The sequence below is a fragment of the Acyrthosiphon pisum genome, chromosome A1 (genome assembly GCF_005508785.2).
Source record: "Acyrthosiphon pisum isolate AL4f chromosome A1, pea_aphid_22Mar2018_4r6ur, whole genome shotgun sequence".
NCBI lineage: Eukaryota > Metazoa > Arthropoda > Insecta > Hemiptera > Aphididae > Acyrthosiphon > Acyrthosiphon pisum.
Genome location: NC_042494.1, coordinates 13,913,076 through 13,932,312, shown reverse-complemented (window position 1 = coordinate 13,932,312; position 19,237 = coordinate 13,913,076). Strand labels below are relative to the sequence as shown.

Sequence of the window (19,237 nt, the reverse complement as noted above, 5' to 3'; positions counted from 1 at the left end):
ATTTACGAATTTTCGTGATTTTTACATAATATGTGTCAAAATTGAACTTTAAATGCTTATAAATAAAAATTGTGACAATGTATTCCTTTTATTTTGCAACTGCTATTGTAAAAATATGTTAGGAGCCTTGTATTAAATTTCCAAATCTTAGAATTAAAAAGAAAAACTTTTATGAATTTCTGTTTAAGATTATTTGAACATTGCCGTAATTTTTACGTATTTAGTCAAAATTTGAACTTTAAATGCTTATAAAAAAAAATTGTGCCTATGTATTTTTATAATTTTTGAATGGGAGTTAGAACAACATATGTGGACCCTTCTATTAAATTTTCAAGTATTTTGTCCCAGCTAATTTTTTTTTATCAACATTTATAAAAAAAAAATCAAAAAAAATCGATTATTTCAATTGCCTATAAATAGATTAAAAATTAGTGAAATATTTTGAAAATAAAACTATATAAAGAAAATGTCAATTTAAACAACTGGTAAAATTTTCAAGTGTCTACGACTCATACTTTTTGAAAATAACAAATATCAAAAATCGTTTGAGGCTAAACCGTTATTTAATGCGGTTTTGTAAAAATTTAAATTTCAAACACTCCTAAAAATTTTTTGTCTTAGTCCGGTTGAGTTTTTTTTACAGATATTTAAAGAAAAACTTATGGAGAACCTTGTACCAAATTTTAAAAGCTTAGTTATAAAAGAAAAAAATTTTACGATTTTTCAACCACAAAATTACTTGCAAATTTTCGCAATTTTGACATATTTCGTATAACGATTTTGGATTTTTTTTTATCACTGTGAGAGAAACTTATAAGAAACCTTGTATTAAATTTTCAAAGTTTTCTATCCAACCAAAAATTTTTTATCGTTATTTTAAAAAAAAATACTTAGAAAAATTGAAAATTTCATTTGTCTATAAATAGCTCAAAAAAAGTCAAAACACTTTGAAAATTTAACCCTGTATAGACAACGCTAATATAAACATCTGTTGCAAATTTCAAGTGCTTACAATAATTATTTTTTGAGTTACAGTAAAATTAAGTTTTCGTTTTTGTCAAAAATTGGTTTTGCGTAAAAATTCGCGTTTTTCCGTTATTTTTTTAAGGTTTTTCCTGCCGCTTTTGAAAAGTATTGGGAAATTTTCACTTTTGACCCCCCAAAGTACCAACTAGATTCACTTTCCTTTCAGAAAAGGTACAACTTTTGAAAATCGAAGCAATTTTACTGCTCCAAAAGTTGTCGTCAGACACAAAGAAAAAAAAAAAAAACACACATCATTGTAAAATCAATACATTCATCACTTCGTTCAGAATCTAAAATACATTAGGTACAAAACAATATAAGAATATTTCACTTTGATGTCTTGTAAAAATAGTTATGTTTCAAAAATAAATAGTTTCTAAAAACTATTATTTCTGTACCGTAGATGTAGCATGATATACCGGATATATTAGACTGTATAGACTTACAGTTTTGTAAACATATTCATGACAGATGCGGACCGATTTATAAAATAATCATAACAAATACGAAAAAGTGTGGACACAATAATTATAGGTATACATCATAGACGTGATGCACACCAAGTGAAAAATATAAAAATTATAAATAATTATATATCAGGGGTGACCAGCGAGAAGAGACTCGCGAGCTACCAAATATACTAATAAAAATTGAAGAGCCAAGATGAAAAAAAAAAGGTCATATTATTGTATATTATGTGACCTTTTTTTTTTTTTTGGCTCTTACGTTAATTTACGTCTAATGTTACGTTAAGATGCGAGCCGCAAAAGTCTATGACGCGAGCCGCGGTTTGGCCACCCCCGTTATAATATATGGTTAAGTTACGATATTGACTTGTTGTGTATTGATATTGCACTGGAAATATCATATATAGATAATAATATATAGGTATAATGGATTGCGTTACAAACATTTCCAATGTAGGTACCTAGTCGAACAACCCCAAAAATATATTTCATTGTTAGATTTGTTTTCAAGTTGTATTGTTTAAAAAAGCTTAATGGTACTTTTAAATTTGTTTGTTTTCTCGTATCAGTACACCTATACGGCTTTGCATGCAATTACTTGTCAAGTGGCATAGTTAGGTTAAGTTCAAAACATTTAAATATATATATTTATGTATATAAATAACGTGGGAATTCTATAGACTATGAGTTAAGAGATGATGAAAAAAAAACAATATTGTTAAATACCTCCTATTTTAAATTTTATTACTTAAATCATTTAAAATAAAGTACCTACCAAATGTCTGATTTAGAATAGTTCAAATAAGTCATTATTATTCTTTAAAATTGATCACAGTAAAAATATTAGGTATACCTATTGTGTATACACAATATATTTTCATAAATCAATTCGTTTCAGTTGGTTAGTTTAATTTAATCAAACGAATCACTTATCAGTAGAGATCATGTTACACGAATAAAAAAAAAATTACTGTGTACTGCTAACTGATTTATTGGCTTTTTATAAATAAATCATTGATACACTGATACCATCTATGTAAAATGACGTATACAGAAAAATAAAATCTTGATTGATCATTGATTGTTCACATACAATGATGATTCATTGAATCATTGACTGGTTTAATATATAAAAAAAACTTAACTCTTTAATTTGAAACACAAATCTCGTTTGCGACATTATTTTTTAATTTTAAACCGATGCTTATATTTATACATTTATACACGATCAATTACTGCAGTCATTGTTCAATGGTTTTTAAAAACAAATAAACCTATAACGTTGAGTACGAATGTTTTAACAAAGTTTTATAATGTGTAACAAAATATATAACAGTGCTTTTTTTCAAATATTTTTTTTTAACAAATGTCAAATTCTATACTTAACTTCGAAGTGAATGAATTACATAGTACCTATATAAGTGTATAACGTATAGTCTTGCTGTTTGTTCACCCGTGACTATCGTTGCATTGAGATTTCCTCGTGTCGGATATGAGCGCTGCAACGAGGGGATTTTAACTGTGGGAATTTAAATAAATATCTCCCTATTTCTACGCCTAAATAAGTTACAGTCCATAAAGTCATTCACAATATGAAATCATGTGAGCTGTGGAGCATTTGGCTAGCGGACAAGTATATATTGTGATATTAATATAATATAATATAATCAGATAGGGACGAGAATTGTCGGGAACATCACAGAACGCGATGGAAACACGGTTATTATTAGAGACCTTGCAGACCGGATTTTCGGGCATTAAAAATGTTACGAATAAGATGTTTTTAATGCTCTAAAAATCCATTAACATATTCTTTTATTGAAAAATGAGATGTTTTATTAAATTAACTTCAATCACGGAAATAAAAACTTATAAAATTACCTAATAATTTCTGAAAATAAATAAAAACAATTATATGCATAGGTGCCCGAGCATCCGTTGAAATTTTTTAGGAGTGCCAGGCACCTGTTAAAAATATTATATTTATTAGTTAACAATGAAATTACTTTTGAAATAAATTTAAACGCAAAAATCGATTTAAAAACGATTATTTTTTAATAATTGATTAGAAATACAATATATGATTATTGATAAGAAATTTGTTCGTGTGTTGTCTCTAGAGACTGGTGAAAATCGCCATTACTGATATCAAAAAATAATTTGTGTAAGCTAGAACAGTTGGTAATTGGCAAAGAAAAATATCCGACAACTATTATTACTTTTTAGTTTTTATGGAGCTGATTTTTTACTCAGAAAAGTTACAATAAGAGATATGTTTTTATATATTATTGGTACTAGGAAAATTACAGTACAAAGTACTCAAGGTGTAATAGAATTATTTGGATCAGACAGCTCACTTGAATATATTTTAACTGATTTCACTAAGTTTTAAAAATTATTTTAACAGTTCTAGCATTGTCTTGCACCGCGGAAACGTCTTTCCCTGCGCTTAGAAGATAAAAAAAATTTTCAAGGTCTATAATGACCCAAATTGCCTTAAATATATCGCAAATCGCAATATTGCATATTTATCGAAATGAAGATGTAGATATTGAAGAAATATCAAGATCATTCATCAATAAGACTGCAAAGTACGTCATTATGATTATTAAACAAACATTTATTGTATAGTATAGATTTATTTTGTATTGTAATAATTGTTGGTAAAATTGAAATTCGTATAATACTATATTATATATTTAAACATAAATGATAAATGTAATATACAGTGAAGGATTGACGATTTGCGTGACCTAGTGCATAATTTATTTTTTGTATGGGAAGTTATAAAAACGCGGACATTATCACAAGGGTGTTCCTATAATCTACCTTTTCACCTTCATAAATTCATATTTCCTAAGTAGATGTATCAGTGTATAGTGTTGGAGTTGTGCTAATAGCACGATTTAAGATGGTACTATCTTAAATCGTGACTTACAGTGAATTACAGTATTACACCTAAAAGGAATTGAAAAATCACAACTTTTTTAAGAGTTGTCATTTTTTATTGAAAATTTTGTTGAAAACCTACGGAGATAATTTAAGTTTTTTCATTTTTGCTTATTGGATCGGGTCTGCCATCTTTAAAGGTGACAGTCCTAATTGGCACCTGTTACATTTTTTAAAATCTGGTGCCTATATGGAGATTAAAAAGATATATGATTTATATGTCTTTTTTATTTCCATGTAATGAACTAAAATAGATTAATATAATTTAATCTTAACAACTCGTTATAGGTAGTAAGTTTCCACGCAGAAAAAATGTTAAGGGCCATTCCGGTATTATGGGTTTTGGTGGACAAAAATTCGATGTTACCGTGAAGAAATCTCAACAGAACGCACATTTGCGATGCCTACATGGCTACATATTGTGTATAATCCTTTTATCCTCCGCGTTACGATAAAATAATATATCTTATCAATTTTTCTGTATCATTTAAATACTATTCATTAATTACCTATTTGTTTGTTCATTATTTAACTCAGATCATAATATAGCAGTTGCACTTTAATGTGCTATATACACCTGTACTGCACGTCTGCACCTCTTAATACATTTATATGTACGCAATATATATACTGCAGCGATCGTATTGTTCAAGTCAATTCTGCAGTGGTGGGGATGGGGGTGTAAGTCAGTAAGCCTGTAGAGACGGTAGACTATATAAGTGCCACTTCCTTGAGCTCTTTCTTATTTTTATTACTGATATTAATATATAGGTAGGTATTATACGACTATAATATAATGATATTATAGTTTAACGCAATACGGTCTTGTTCGTTTAATAAAGTGTATACTATAGAGGTAAATATTATATTATTTGTATTGCATATAATATACGCCCGCGTTTAAGTTCAGTACATAGTATAACCCGGCATTATAAATATATATATTAAATTTACTTTTTCCTATACATAAAAGAAAATATAGTAGTAAACTCGACCCCCCTCTCGACGAATCCAATTATTATTACGTCGGTTCCTGTCATTCGAAACCCTGTACGAAAATACCATCCCCCCAGGACGTCATATATACATATTACATACACTACAGAGTACAGAGCGAGATAGAGTACTGCACGGCTGTTTAATGCGACGATTTTATATATATATATATATTACCTGCAGCTGAGGATCGATTGTCGCGGTCATCTCTTCGGTCTTCTCGTGGTTTTCCTCCGGACACTTCGTGTGCCTTTGTGCTAATCTCCGTCCTTGCCACTTCGCCCTCCACCGGCACAGAACTGCAGCAGTTGAATATGTCGTAAATCTATGTGCGTGATTATTATATCACTATATTATAGGGTTTGTCGTCGCGACCACCGACGTTTATTAATATTATTAATGTTCGCGTGCAGATATCCGAAAGCCTCCTCGTGCCCACCACGTTTGCCGCAGTATCAAAACCGGGCAGTAATAACTGTATAAAATAATATCGTAAATGAGTACGTAGGTACAAGTGTCACAAACATTAACAACTTAAGGGTTTGAATTGAACGTTTTTCCTCTTATATTATGATATATTACATTCATAGTAGTAACTATAGTGGCTTAACGAGATTCATTTTTCCCCCTTTTTTATCAAGACACGCTACTTTCAACGCTCATAAGCTGATTCCATTTGAAACGTTACCTGTTATGCATATAATATATTTATTATTTAATCTAAAGGACATAAACGCACTGAAGTCTCATTATATACGCCCCCGACCAGTGATTGCAAAGCACACGCATGAAAACTGTCGGCGTTAATATACATTTTTGTTAAAAATAACGAGACGTGAGTATAATACTCTCTGCGTAGTTTACTTAACTAAACACGCGTTTATACCCACCTAGATATTTGTAGTATTATTTATTTTTTTTAAGTATATTATACTTAAGTTTCAAAGAATCTGCGTTATGAGATGAGTGACGTTAACACTATAATGGTGAGTGGTGACTATATGTCTATATAAACACCGGTGAACATTTTGTAATGTTATTATCTCGCAAAGTAGAGGGACCAGAATTTGATGACAATTTGTAAACGTATACATACCTACGCATAGTAGTTACTTATACTTTATAGTTACTCGTTTAATTTCGTTTTTTTTAATATTGTGGTGAATTTCCCTATTGGTTATTATCAATTGCAAAGGCGACATAATTTGTAATTTTTTCATTTTTTCTTTTTATCAGATTAAAGAAGCAACAACAATGGTTATTGGATCATTATATTATACAGTAATAGGTTCAATGGTTTATACTTTATAGTACGATTATGAATTATGAAACATTAATTATGTGTTATAAATGATTGAACAGTTTAATTAATTCTAATTATTTAAGTATTTTTTTGATGTTGTCTTGATCTGGACTTGGTGCTTACTGCTTCATCAAGATTTTCTGCAATTTCAAAATGGGCTCTGATGTTACTGAAGTTTCATCAGTGGCAAATTATATGTTTGACCGTGAGCTTTGTTATAACTCACTTTGTATCTAAAGTATAGATAAGAACCATGACGAGAGATCACAGATGATGTTGACATGTTGTTGCATTTACATTTCTTAACAGATATAAATGTTAATGTAGGTACTACATATATTTTTATCACTTCGATATTAAAACTAACGAAACTTTTAACATTTATTTGAAACTATACAACCAGCATAAATGAGTTTACAATAAGCATACTATGTGGAGGTAATAATAAAAATAACTAGGTATAGTACGTGCGAATGGCAAGTAGTTAAAAGAAACTATAACGAAACTAAACGACGTTCACGGAGCCAGAATTTTTTTTTTATTTGATATTTTGATGTGCCGTACGTTACGAAACGTTCTTTATAGTTTTGTTATCATCATGAGGTGTGAAACTATTACAAAATCAGTATTATGATAATTATTACCTATCATTTAGTTGATAATATTATTATGATACTCTAGATTAAATAAATATGTAAATAAATTATTTTTATTGCCCCTAGCCCCCTGTTCCGGAACCGAACCCCCCTGAAGGTTGTGCCATTATTGCTAGTAAACACGTATAATGCCAGGAACGTATTTATGGGGGGAGGGCTGTTTCCCCGGACAGCTGATTTTGATGAGGTTGATACTTTTTTTAAAACTGTAATTGCTTTGATACTATCATAACTCCGTTCACTTTCTTCCTACATTTAAAATTAAGTATATTTTTGTGTTTCGTAATTCTTTGCCACCACTTGTAATATTTCCATTATCATTAGCGTAAATGCCTTACGCCATGTCCTACGTGAACACGACGAGTACGAACGATTTCTATTTTGACCAACATATTAAAATAATTATTGTGTCTGAAGCTACCGAATTGGATGAAAATTATACAAAATCTTTTGTTTGTATTCCTATTCGTCGTGTTTACGTCTGATGTTTAGCCAACAGCCGTATTTAACGTCCACCATAAATGTTTTATGATAAAATAGTTATAAGTAATGAGAGTAATAAATAATGAGAGACCCAATCCGGGAAGAAAATTTAAATTTTTTAACTGTTATTTTTAAACACATTTTAGGCAGGTAAGTTAATTTTATAATAAATATGTTTTTATTTTATGGTTTGGCAGTTTTTTCACTGTTTCCCCAGAGGGTGAAAAATCTCTGAATACGGTACTGCGTGGTATATGACTGCACGCAAATATTTACCACGACGAGAAAACGCCGAGGCGTCAAAATACTGGTGTGGCTGCGTCCTCTTCGAACAAGCACGTTAATTCCCGTGAGAAACCCACGTACGACGACGCACAGAGAATATCACTGTCGTAATCGCGCGTTCACTGGCGGCGTTTTTTTTTTTTTTTTTGGGGGGGGGGGTGGGGAGTGGGCTCGACGGGGTGGGAGAAACGGTCTCGGAGCTCCGCGGGCCTCGTCGCGCGTGCCGGAACAGTCTCGCGTCGCTGCCGGAATTCCGTTTAGTACATTAATATTATATTATTATTATTATTATAATGGACGGCCGTCGTCGTCGCGTGTCGCGCTCGTTGTTCCGTTTTTACAACGCGTTCGCCCTGGCCACGGTGTTGGCCGCCACCGGATGCGGCGGTGGCGACGTTGGAGGAGTTCCGGTCGCCGCCGATTCGCAATGTCCGGGCGACGGATGTGCCGCGGTTCGGTGTCCCGTCCGCCACCGGGACGACGCTTGTCCGCTGGGTCTGGTGCCGGACGCGTGCGCCTGCTGTCCGTACGGCGTGTGCGGCTTGGGCGAAGCGGCCGCGTGCAACACTGCGGACCGGCCGTGCGCCGACGGCTTGGAGTGCGTCAAGACGGTATATATGATAACTATTGAATTATTATTATAAATGACGATCGCCGCATGATTGTAAATATATTATATTATATACGGGATGATTTACCAAGTATGTTCACCGACATTTTTCATACGATATGAATTTACTCCGATCATTATTTTTTACTTGTACTTGTATTGGACGCCATTCGTACAGTTGAATGTTTTATGTACCATTTAGGGCCCGTATTACAATAGTTAAACTCCGGTTAAACCACCGAATTCGGCCGGTAAAATCAGTGGTTCAAGCGTAACCGAGGTTTAAACTATTATTGTAAAACGGGCCCTTAAAGAGTGTCCTGTGGGCGGCTGTGGCGATAACAACTTAATTGAGAACCAAATATTTTTTCCTATAAATATTATTAGGTCCGTGGTTTCTTTTTTAATGTTCATGTATCTAAATCGAAATTCTAACGAACAATTTCTATTAAAATGTAAGTACTATATTATATTAAATATAATACTCATCCTATTAATAACGATTTTACATAACTATAAAAATATGTAATATTAAATATTGAAATATAATAATTTATTGTTATACTCAGACAATTTTTACTTTTTACAAACGCCTAATAAATAAATACCAATGGATTAGGTAGCTAATATTAATTAGAAATTAATAATTACTATAAACGTCTTCTAAACCTGTTATGGTGGAATTAGTACACAAAAGTTAATTAACTCTAAAACGAAATTTTGATTTAGATAGGTACTTCAAAATGTTCAAATCTGTTAAATGGAACAGGGCAATTCTGATTTGGAAAAAATGAATTTGGTATCACCACTGCAGAAAACTCCTTAAATGGCATAAAATAGCTATGTTTTTTTTTATATAAGTATGGTCCTTAATTATAGATATTATATTTAAAAATCCGTGAATCACCTTGTATAATATTACTATTAAACTATTCGGTTGTGAAATATTACTTCCACCTCTATATAGTATATACTATAAAGTACATAATATGTCATATATGTATACATGGCTGCTACAGTGTTTTTTTTGCACGTCTTGACGCGTTTTCCACAGAAACGCTTCTGTACAAACTATAAAATGCTTCGGCCAAAACGTAGTTTTTTTATATTGACAGTTTGTCAGTATTTTTAAGAAGTCTAAAGTTTTTAAACCATAGCAAAAAAATAATAGGTTTCAATTCCTGCAGGCATTGCAAAAAATATTAGATTTTTTATTAATCCATACACTTAATGACAGACATTTTCAAAATTCATGTACTTATTAGGTTAAAAATAAAATTGTAATTCAATTTAAAATACTTTTTCCTTTTGGGCGTCGGTACCGGTTTTTCCAATTTTCTACAATTCAATAAAATTTGAAAATTATGTCTTATATTTTAGTTGTTACCTATAATACTTTTTCACTGATCTATTGTTCTATACCTATTTAGAAAGGGGGATCGATACAGTGTATTATATCAACAAAAATGACTTCACAGGAAAAACCATCACACCTCATTGATATTTCAAATTTTGATCATCTTTGTTTTTCAGAAAGATTTTTCAGGTCGGATCAAAGCCAAAATTTTCATTTTACTTTAAATAGTGTTAGAAAAATACGTTTAAAAAAGTCTAATATTTTTAAATATTTTTTGCAGTAAATTGACGGCGCCGACGTCCTTATCGGCTAACATAACTAAGAAAATCCTAAATATTCTGATTTTTTGTTAAAATGTATTATGAAGACAATATTAGTATACATAAATAAAAGTCCTGTGACCAACCCAAAAAACAGGCAACTAAGCGGGTATTGTAAAAGTATATTATTATATGACCAAGAGCATAATATGTACCTAATGAAATTGAAGCAAAGCAAGAAATTGAGCACATAGTATAATAAATTATATAGATACCTACTGCGCATGCTATTTGTCTTTAACAAACGGTTACATTCATGCGTAGCCCTGGATCCACCACTGTACATAATAATAATAATATCTATATGACGAAAATATTATTGGACCTCCCTCCCCCCATAACCATATTGGCAAATATGAACAAATCAATGGCTCCATAACCTATAAATCAACATATTTTTTAACCTTAACCTACACGCCCGAACGAATTATTATAATATAATAGTGGATAACATTTATATCACCGATGGTAGGCTGACTTTATATTACTGCAGCCATTATAATGTTATACCTATGCAGTATGCATAATAACGTACGACGTATAAACTTGTGGCGTGAATACCATTTTTTTTTTTATCAGGTTTCTGGTTGAACGTGTAAGTATATATGCGTTTTACCGGACGTAAATCGTTATATTATATGATGACACCGATTGTACCTATATGCATATCCCGTGACCCATGCAGTATTATACACATCCGACCGGCCACCACTGTCGCACACACTTGACTCGGGGTCGTTTGAATGTGCGAGCACTTAAAACCTTCCCAGCAGACACTCTTGAGCACCGTCTTATGGCACGCACATACACGATCGAATCGTACATGTATACATCGAGCCCGCCAATATATCACTATAAGATAGGTAGGTATATAGGTGACTAGCCCTTGGTGACGAATTGGTTCTAAATGTTGCGGAATCATATCGTTTATACTCAATATGTCTCGATTCATCTTAATATCTTATATATGAATCGATATTAAAAAAAAAAGTAAGACCCGTCATCACTACCTACGATATAGCGCAACAGAATACAATGTTAAAAATACATATACAGATAAAAATCGGTAAAAGCTACACTAAAAGTTCCTCGTCGTTTCCACGCGTTTCAATTTGCGCTGTCAATTTATACTCCGTCGGTGTGTGCAATAAATGGAGGTGTGCGTATTATTTAGGGATATGTATAGCTTTCATTTTTTACCCGGGTCCAATGGTTTTTTTTTAAGTTTTAACGACGTTGGCGAGGACGTCGCCCCGCCAATCCTTTGCGTCCTTGCTGTTTCGTCACATGATATTATATATTATACCTGCAGTGCAATAATAAAAAGATCGTGTCCGAGATGTTTGATATAGAATACACACTGCAATACGCATATATCGGCGTGCGCAGCCCGAAAATCGATGTCGTATCAATTTATTATTAGGAATAGGAGGAAAAGAGGTCATAAAACGTAACTGTTAAGTGTATATATATATTATATAATATATGTTTATGTATACAATGTAGAGTGTTCGGGACCTCCGTATTAAGCGACATCCGCGTGTGTATATAATATGGGGGAAACAAATCGTCATTAATGTCTGTTCGACAAACGTCGCAATAACCCTTAGCGCGCCGTGTACGTCGTTTTTAGTACACTTCCGTCTACAGCATAGCACTCCGATATAGTACACTGATATTTATATATAATAAATTGCGCGACTATTCAGGGTTTATAGGCACTCCACTGCATCATAATATATTATGTATATTTAGTTTATGAAATTAATATTGCACTTAACCGCAGGTCATGATGTAATTTAGTTTTGAATCGTTATTTCTATTCAGTAGTGTATTAAAGATTCTCTCGTAGGTAGGCGCGGAGATAAAAACGAATATTTATCTACACATAATATCAGGTATACAACATAAACATTAACACATTAATATTAAAGACATTTAAAAATTTTTTTTAATAAATTAAAATCTAATTTCCTCGACGATCGTGGCATATATTTTTTAATCCACTCGAGGAAGGGGCAGGGGGAAGATGTCTCCCTCCACGCGCGTGTGTATATAATATGGGGGGAAACAAATCGTCATTAATGTCTGTTCGACAAACGTCGCAATAACCCTTAGCGCGCCGTGTACGTCGTTTTTAGTGCACTTCCGTCTACCGCGCAGCACTCCGATATAGTACACTGATATTTATATATAATAAATTACACGACTATTCAGGCATTATAGGCACTCCACATGTGCAGTATAATCGTATCAAACATACACGGAATCATAATATAATATCATGTGTATTTAGTTTACGAAATTTATTTTCTATACTTAACCGCAGGTCATGACGTAATTTAATTTTGAATATCGTTATTTCTATTCAGTAGTGCGTTAAAGATTTTCTCGTAGGTAGGCGTATGGATAAAAAAATATTTATCTACACATAATATTAGGTATATAACATATTAAACTCTAACACATTAATATTAAAGATTTAAAATTTTGTTTATAAATCAAAATCTAATTTACTCGACGATCGTGACATTTTTTTTTTAGTTTACTTGAGGAGGGGGAAGATGACTCATGTAGATATCCACCACTGTTTCTATTGTGTTCGTGTATATACATAGTCATTTTTATCTGGTTTTATTTGAGTGGTTTGAGCAAACTCATGGAAATTAATCAAGCCATAAATATTATACTATTGAAATACTGTTCTGTCTTTTTTTTTTTTTTTTGCTGAATAGCGTCGTTTTTAATTCTTTTGTTTGTTTAAAATTAAAAATAACATATATTTTTCTTTCAGCTATTATATATTATATTGTATAATACAATAATATAGTACGCGCACACACAAGACATTTAAGTAAACAGCCGTTTATTAATACTGTGAAGCCCGTACAAGATTTATAGCGCCGAAATGGGTGGAACCGAGTATATATATATATACACTGCGAAGGAGTCATTTTATTTTTACTCGCATAATAATATATGTTTTCTACTTGCATACAGACCGGAGGCTTATTTCAAATAGTGGGCATTGGTGATGCGGGCTGCTCCGGGCGATAAATTCACAGGACACTGATTGTTATTTATTCATCTCGTTGGTATCGGCGCGGACTGGGGAGGATGACATCAAATACTTGGAGCTCCAGGGCGCTCGAAAATGTAAATACGCATCTCTGATCCTCCACGCCTATTTCTAGTCTATATCTCAGACGGTTACGGCTAATAAAGTATGACATTATTTTACCCAATAACATAATAATAATATGATATCGCGTAAAGTATAAGTACCTATAATATGTTATGTATACTATATACAATATAACGTATATATATATAGTATACCTATGTAAAAAGTTATAAGAAATTCTGAAATAATATAAATCGATATTAGAACGTGTTTTTGTAATGTTATGTATTTTATTATAGTTTTGAGCGGACCAATATGGCCTTTAAGGCTTAAACGATTTAAGAGATCAAAATAACCGCAATAGAAGTCTTAGATTACAATATTTTTGAAGGTTTCTCAAATAACTACGTTGTTAAAATAAATCAAAGGTATCCAATGCATAAGTATGCGCAGGAAGTTTTACACTAATATGATATGATACTATAGTAGTATAGTCCAGGGGTGGATAGGCCCTAGGGAAAAAGGGATTTCCCCCGTCTATGTTTATGTTAGGGAGGAGGAGCACTCGAGTCTACACATTGTTTTTTTGTAGAATAAAATATTCACCAAATAGGAAGTTTAAATTTAAAACTACCTATGAATATATTCATTTTTTTATATAAATTGTTATTAGGTACTTACTACTGTTATTTTTAACAATATAATAATACCACGAAAAGCCAAGAATTTTCTTACGGATCATTAACATGGTATTTTAAATTTTTATCGTTAATCGAAGTCCGAAATATCGTTGTACGTTTTTTATTGTAAAAATTGTATTGTTTTTTTTGTTGTGTGTTTTTTATTGTTGTTTTATGTTGTAATTTTTTTTCGAAGTTTTATGAGAATTTGTGTAGGGGCTATAGAAACGATTCTCCCCCCCCCCCCATATTTCCAAAACTACATATTTATGTGAAACTTTTATGCAGATATTTAGTATGGAATTTGTACGACCTTACGCGAAATTTTTCAAAAATCCCTTATACAAACGAAAAAATCATTTTCCTCATATGCCGTTTCCCCAGCCCCCCACCAAAGGGGTATTCGCACGAAACATTTTATTTATAGGTAAAGGTGTATTGAATATCTTATGCGAGCGAAGCGACCAATTTTTTTTTTTTAGTTTAGGGGCCCCTTCAAATATTTCCCTGTAACATAAATATTACCTATCCACCCCTGGTATAGTCTATAATCTATAGTAATATATGTATTACATATTTACATTACATACTCGTAAATCGTAATATATTATATTATTATCAACATTCACGCCATTCTTAAGTTTTATCATAGAATAAAAAGTTTAAAAAATCATCAAAAATCATCAAAAATGTATTAATATTAATTTCGGCTTTTAGTTAACATTATCCTCCCACAGTCCCACTATGTATACCCCAACCCTAGCTGTTTGATGTTCTGATTATAAATTATGTTTAAGCGAACGTCTCGCGCGCATGCGTTGTCTACGTCTTACAAGTGCGTAACATACCTACATTTACGTTAAGTAGGTCTCGTTTAACTTCGTTAGTTTTAATATTAGAGTGCAGAATTTATTTATTGAACTTAAAGGTACCTAACGGTATTTACCATGACTTTTTGGAGGTGCTTTTTCGATATTTCAATTTTGAAGCGAGTTATGACCGTGTAAATTATCACTATTTAAAAGTGCTACCTACTCGTAATCACTTACAAAATTCACTTTAAAATTGAAATACCGAAAAAACGCCTCTGCTGACAATCTCATTGAATTTCACAATCAAGAAAATGTCATAACCTTTAAGTCATACAATAAGTAATTTAACTCTATAATATTAAAACTATAACAAAACTAAACGAGAACTACTGGATTTAAATTTTCTATGTCACGCACTTAAGCTACATCAGTGGCGTCATTTGAGTTTTATACAATAGGGGTACCAACGTTTAAGCAGGCCGATTTTTTTTCATTGTTAGACCAATTTTTCTTCATCATAGTAAATAAATGTGTTTTATGTATATAGTATATACACATATAAATATGTATGTACTGATGTAACCTATGCAGGGACGGATCTAGAGGGGGAGTCAGGAGGTCCAGCTGACTCACAGTTAATATTTGCTGATCAAATTAGCCTTTTTTCAGATCTTGGGTAGTTAGGCACTTGGACCCTCGAATAAACATAGGTACATACAGTATAAATAAATTGTTTTATATACCTAGTACACAAGTATAGATTTCTAGTTTTAATAAATGACCCCTTAAAATTTCCTGATCCACAGTTTCCTAACTCTGGATCCGCCCCTGAACCTATGCATAATAACTATATAATATGTGTGTATGATTACAAGAAAACAGCACAATATGCATGTGAAAAGTCCTTTTAAAATATTATAAAGTTGCTGCAAAATATGCAAATATTGTCCATATCGACGTTTGTTATAATTTAACGTTTGACTTAATTATAATTTACATCACGTATTTCGGTAACTACACGGCGTTTATGCGTGTGATTATATACCTTCGCGTTCCTTTGAACGAAAATTATACGGTGGTGTATACTTTTACTATAATTAATCAACATAAATGGCATTTTAAATAAATTATTTTAAATTATTATATAATATATTATGTGTATTCACGTTCGAAATTCTGAACCAATTTATATACCATCAGTCTTTTGTGAAAAAAAATATGTATTAATAACACGCCTCGTCACTCGTCAGATATGAAGCAATTTGTTTGTGACAAAAATCGTGTACAGCTTCCGAAATACGCAGTGATATCGAAATATCACGGAGCAATGGGTAGGTAGGTGTACATACAAGTCTATATTTTAAGGCTGTTATTTAAGGAGAGAGAGCGAAAGAGACTCTTTCATGTTATTATTATTATTATTCAGCTCATATACGTGATCGTCATAACGTCACGACAAAATGCTTGTATCTCGGAGAATTAACAATAACCATTACCCACCCACGCAATATTTAATTTCTCAGATAGCAAGATATTTTTCATGAAATGGTTCTAAATATTTTTTAATCATTTTTCGTGACATAATATTGATTTTAAATTGAATGTGTAATATTGAATAGTATGGCCAATTTACTGTAACTGGAGGAACCCTTTGTACGTTTTTGATTTTATTAACATTTGGTGTGATCTGTAGACAGTTATTGTACACAGTTATTGTCTACAGTATAATATTACTATAATACGCGGGTGGATATTATTAATTAATAATTTAACCATATTTGATACACTAATAAACTATGTATCTACTTATTAGGTCCCTACATATATAATAAGTAAACTTCGATCGAATGGTATGAAATATAAATACTAGGTATGCAGTTCTACATAATATATATATATATATATATATATACGATATTAAAAAAGATAGTAAAAAAAAACCAATCCATTAAAAAACAAACGTCAATTTTTCTAATAATTAAGCATATGACAAATAATAAATATACATAATATTATATTATAAAAATATATTAAATATAGAATAATAATATTATGTTAAATGTATACAAAGACGATTAGTTGAAAAAAAATTGTTCAAAGTCAAAAAAATAAAAAATCAATAATAAAAGCGACACTGTGATATTAATTTATTAAACATAATATACTCGTATATTATAACGAACAAACTTATCAGAGCCTCCAGCACGCTGGCAAAAGGCGACTGAAAAAATGAATATTTTCATAATAATTCAGGATCTTAAAATAAACGTGATCTGTTTGTACAGTTGTATTAAGTAACTTCTTGTTTACAATATTGAATTACAATACAGTGGAATATCATTCATATTTATTTTTTAACAAGCCATTAACTATTTTTTAACATTTTATCGGTTTTGCCCCAATACTGGGGCAAAATCAACTTGTAATGGGGCAATACCGATGCATGGTATAACAGATACTAAAATAATGATGGAGAAAAATATAATATTAACCTTTTTTTCAAAGGAACTTACTAAACCAAATACAAATAACCATTTTAAGTAGTAATGGTTTCATAAATTACCTATGTAGGTATTATAAGACATTTATAACTTAATTAATATTAAATAAAAACAAATTTTACACACAAGTTGTTCTTAATAAAAATAAAAATAATTGATTATTAGGTTGGGTGTACTTAATCCTAACCTATAATAAATAAATAGCAATTATCAAGCATTATAAAAACTCATCGGTTTTGCCCCATCGGTTTTGCCCCGAAGTATAATTTTTACGAAATTGTTGATAACTTACACAATATTATTAGATAAAATAAGTTAGTGATTGTATAAGTCTTTACAAGTTGTAGATTCATACTAGGCGAGTATTGCAATTGTAGTATAGTTCTATCATTGTTAAATCTTAAATTCAAAATATGAAATTATAATAATAATTAACATTAAAATGGTCGTAATCGAATAACAATTCAAACAAAAACGTTGCAGTTGATGTTAACAGTGATAACATCATGTTTCATGATAAGGAACTAAATAAATTATTTAAATTGGTTAAACTTATAATTTTCATCCATAGAATAATGCGAAATAAGCAATATCGGTTTTGCCCCAGTATCGGTTTTACCCCGTGTTCCCCTACCTATTCAATAATATATGATAATAATAAACACACTCTATTATAATATATAAAACACCGAGAACAAGGCGTGGCGACGAGTTGGTTTTTTCTCTCCTGTACACAGGCTGTCGTGTTGATATTATAAACATAATATAACATATACAATATATTTAATATAATATATATACCCACTCACTTACTCAGTTGTGATGTAGACCCTAGACGCACGTTATTTCTCTTTGATGTTTTTTTTGTATCGTTCCACGCCGAACGCTTTTTCCCGAACACGTGAAATCTTTTAAACTCAGTGATGCATCCTCGTCGCCGCTATATCATATTATTATCATAGTATCATACGCACTATATATTATTATATACATATTATATTATTCCATGTGTCACGAACACAAGTCGATCGATCGACCGGCATACAAAATTTACAAGATGTCATGCATTAGGGTTTTTTTAACAGGCTGTAAAGTGTAAGCACGCACACCTCAGCGGAATTGAATATTTTGTTTTTAATTATCACTTCGATTGTATACCCATCTACAATAATAATAATACGAGAACGGTGCTGAACTGCGGAGGGATATGGAAAGTGGAAACACATAAAATTCTTTTGTACTGTTATGATCATCTTCAGCAATAGGCACACTGTGTCACTGTGTCTCTGTGAGCCTGTGAAAAATTAAAGAAAAATTACATGAAGTATACTCTGTTCAGCGAAAGAGCACGCCGATTCTGCGCACCCATCCTCGTCACCTTGGTATCGAAACTGATTCCCTAATGGCAGGGAGTTGCGTGCGGGGGGAACTAGTTTTCGTCGGTGCGCGGCGCGGTCTTTCGCTGAACAGAGTATATGTACCTAGGTATAAACTATAAAGGTTGTCCATAAGTCATAACTAATATATTTATATATACCTAATATATTATTATGATCATTACGACCAAAGTTTATATTGTATATAAATACCTAAGTTGCAACTTGCAGTGGTGTACCTATTTTTTTATGTAATAACACATGTATAACCAGTGGCGGATCCAGGGGGGGG

The 19,237-nt window shown here is 31.7% G+C and overlaps 1 protein-coding gene across 1 annotated transcript in view; it reads left to right on the top strand.

Annotated features, from left to right (window-relative positions):
* The first annotated feature begins 8,395 nt into the window (after nt 1–8,395).
* The window catches only part of LOC100570848 (insulin-like growth factor-binding protein-related protein 1), a 17,214-nt gene continuing 6,372 nt past the window's right edge, over nt 8,396–19,237 (top strand). Inside the window, exon 1 of the mRNA XM_003242717.4 lies at nt 8,396–8,776. Coding sequence (XP_003242765.1) covers nt 8,459–8,776 — 318 coding nt within the window. The 5' untranslated portion in view covers nt 8,396–8,458. The remainder of the gene's footprint in view (nt 8,777–19,237) is intronic.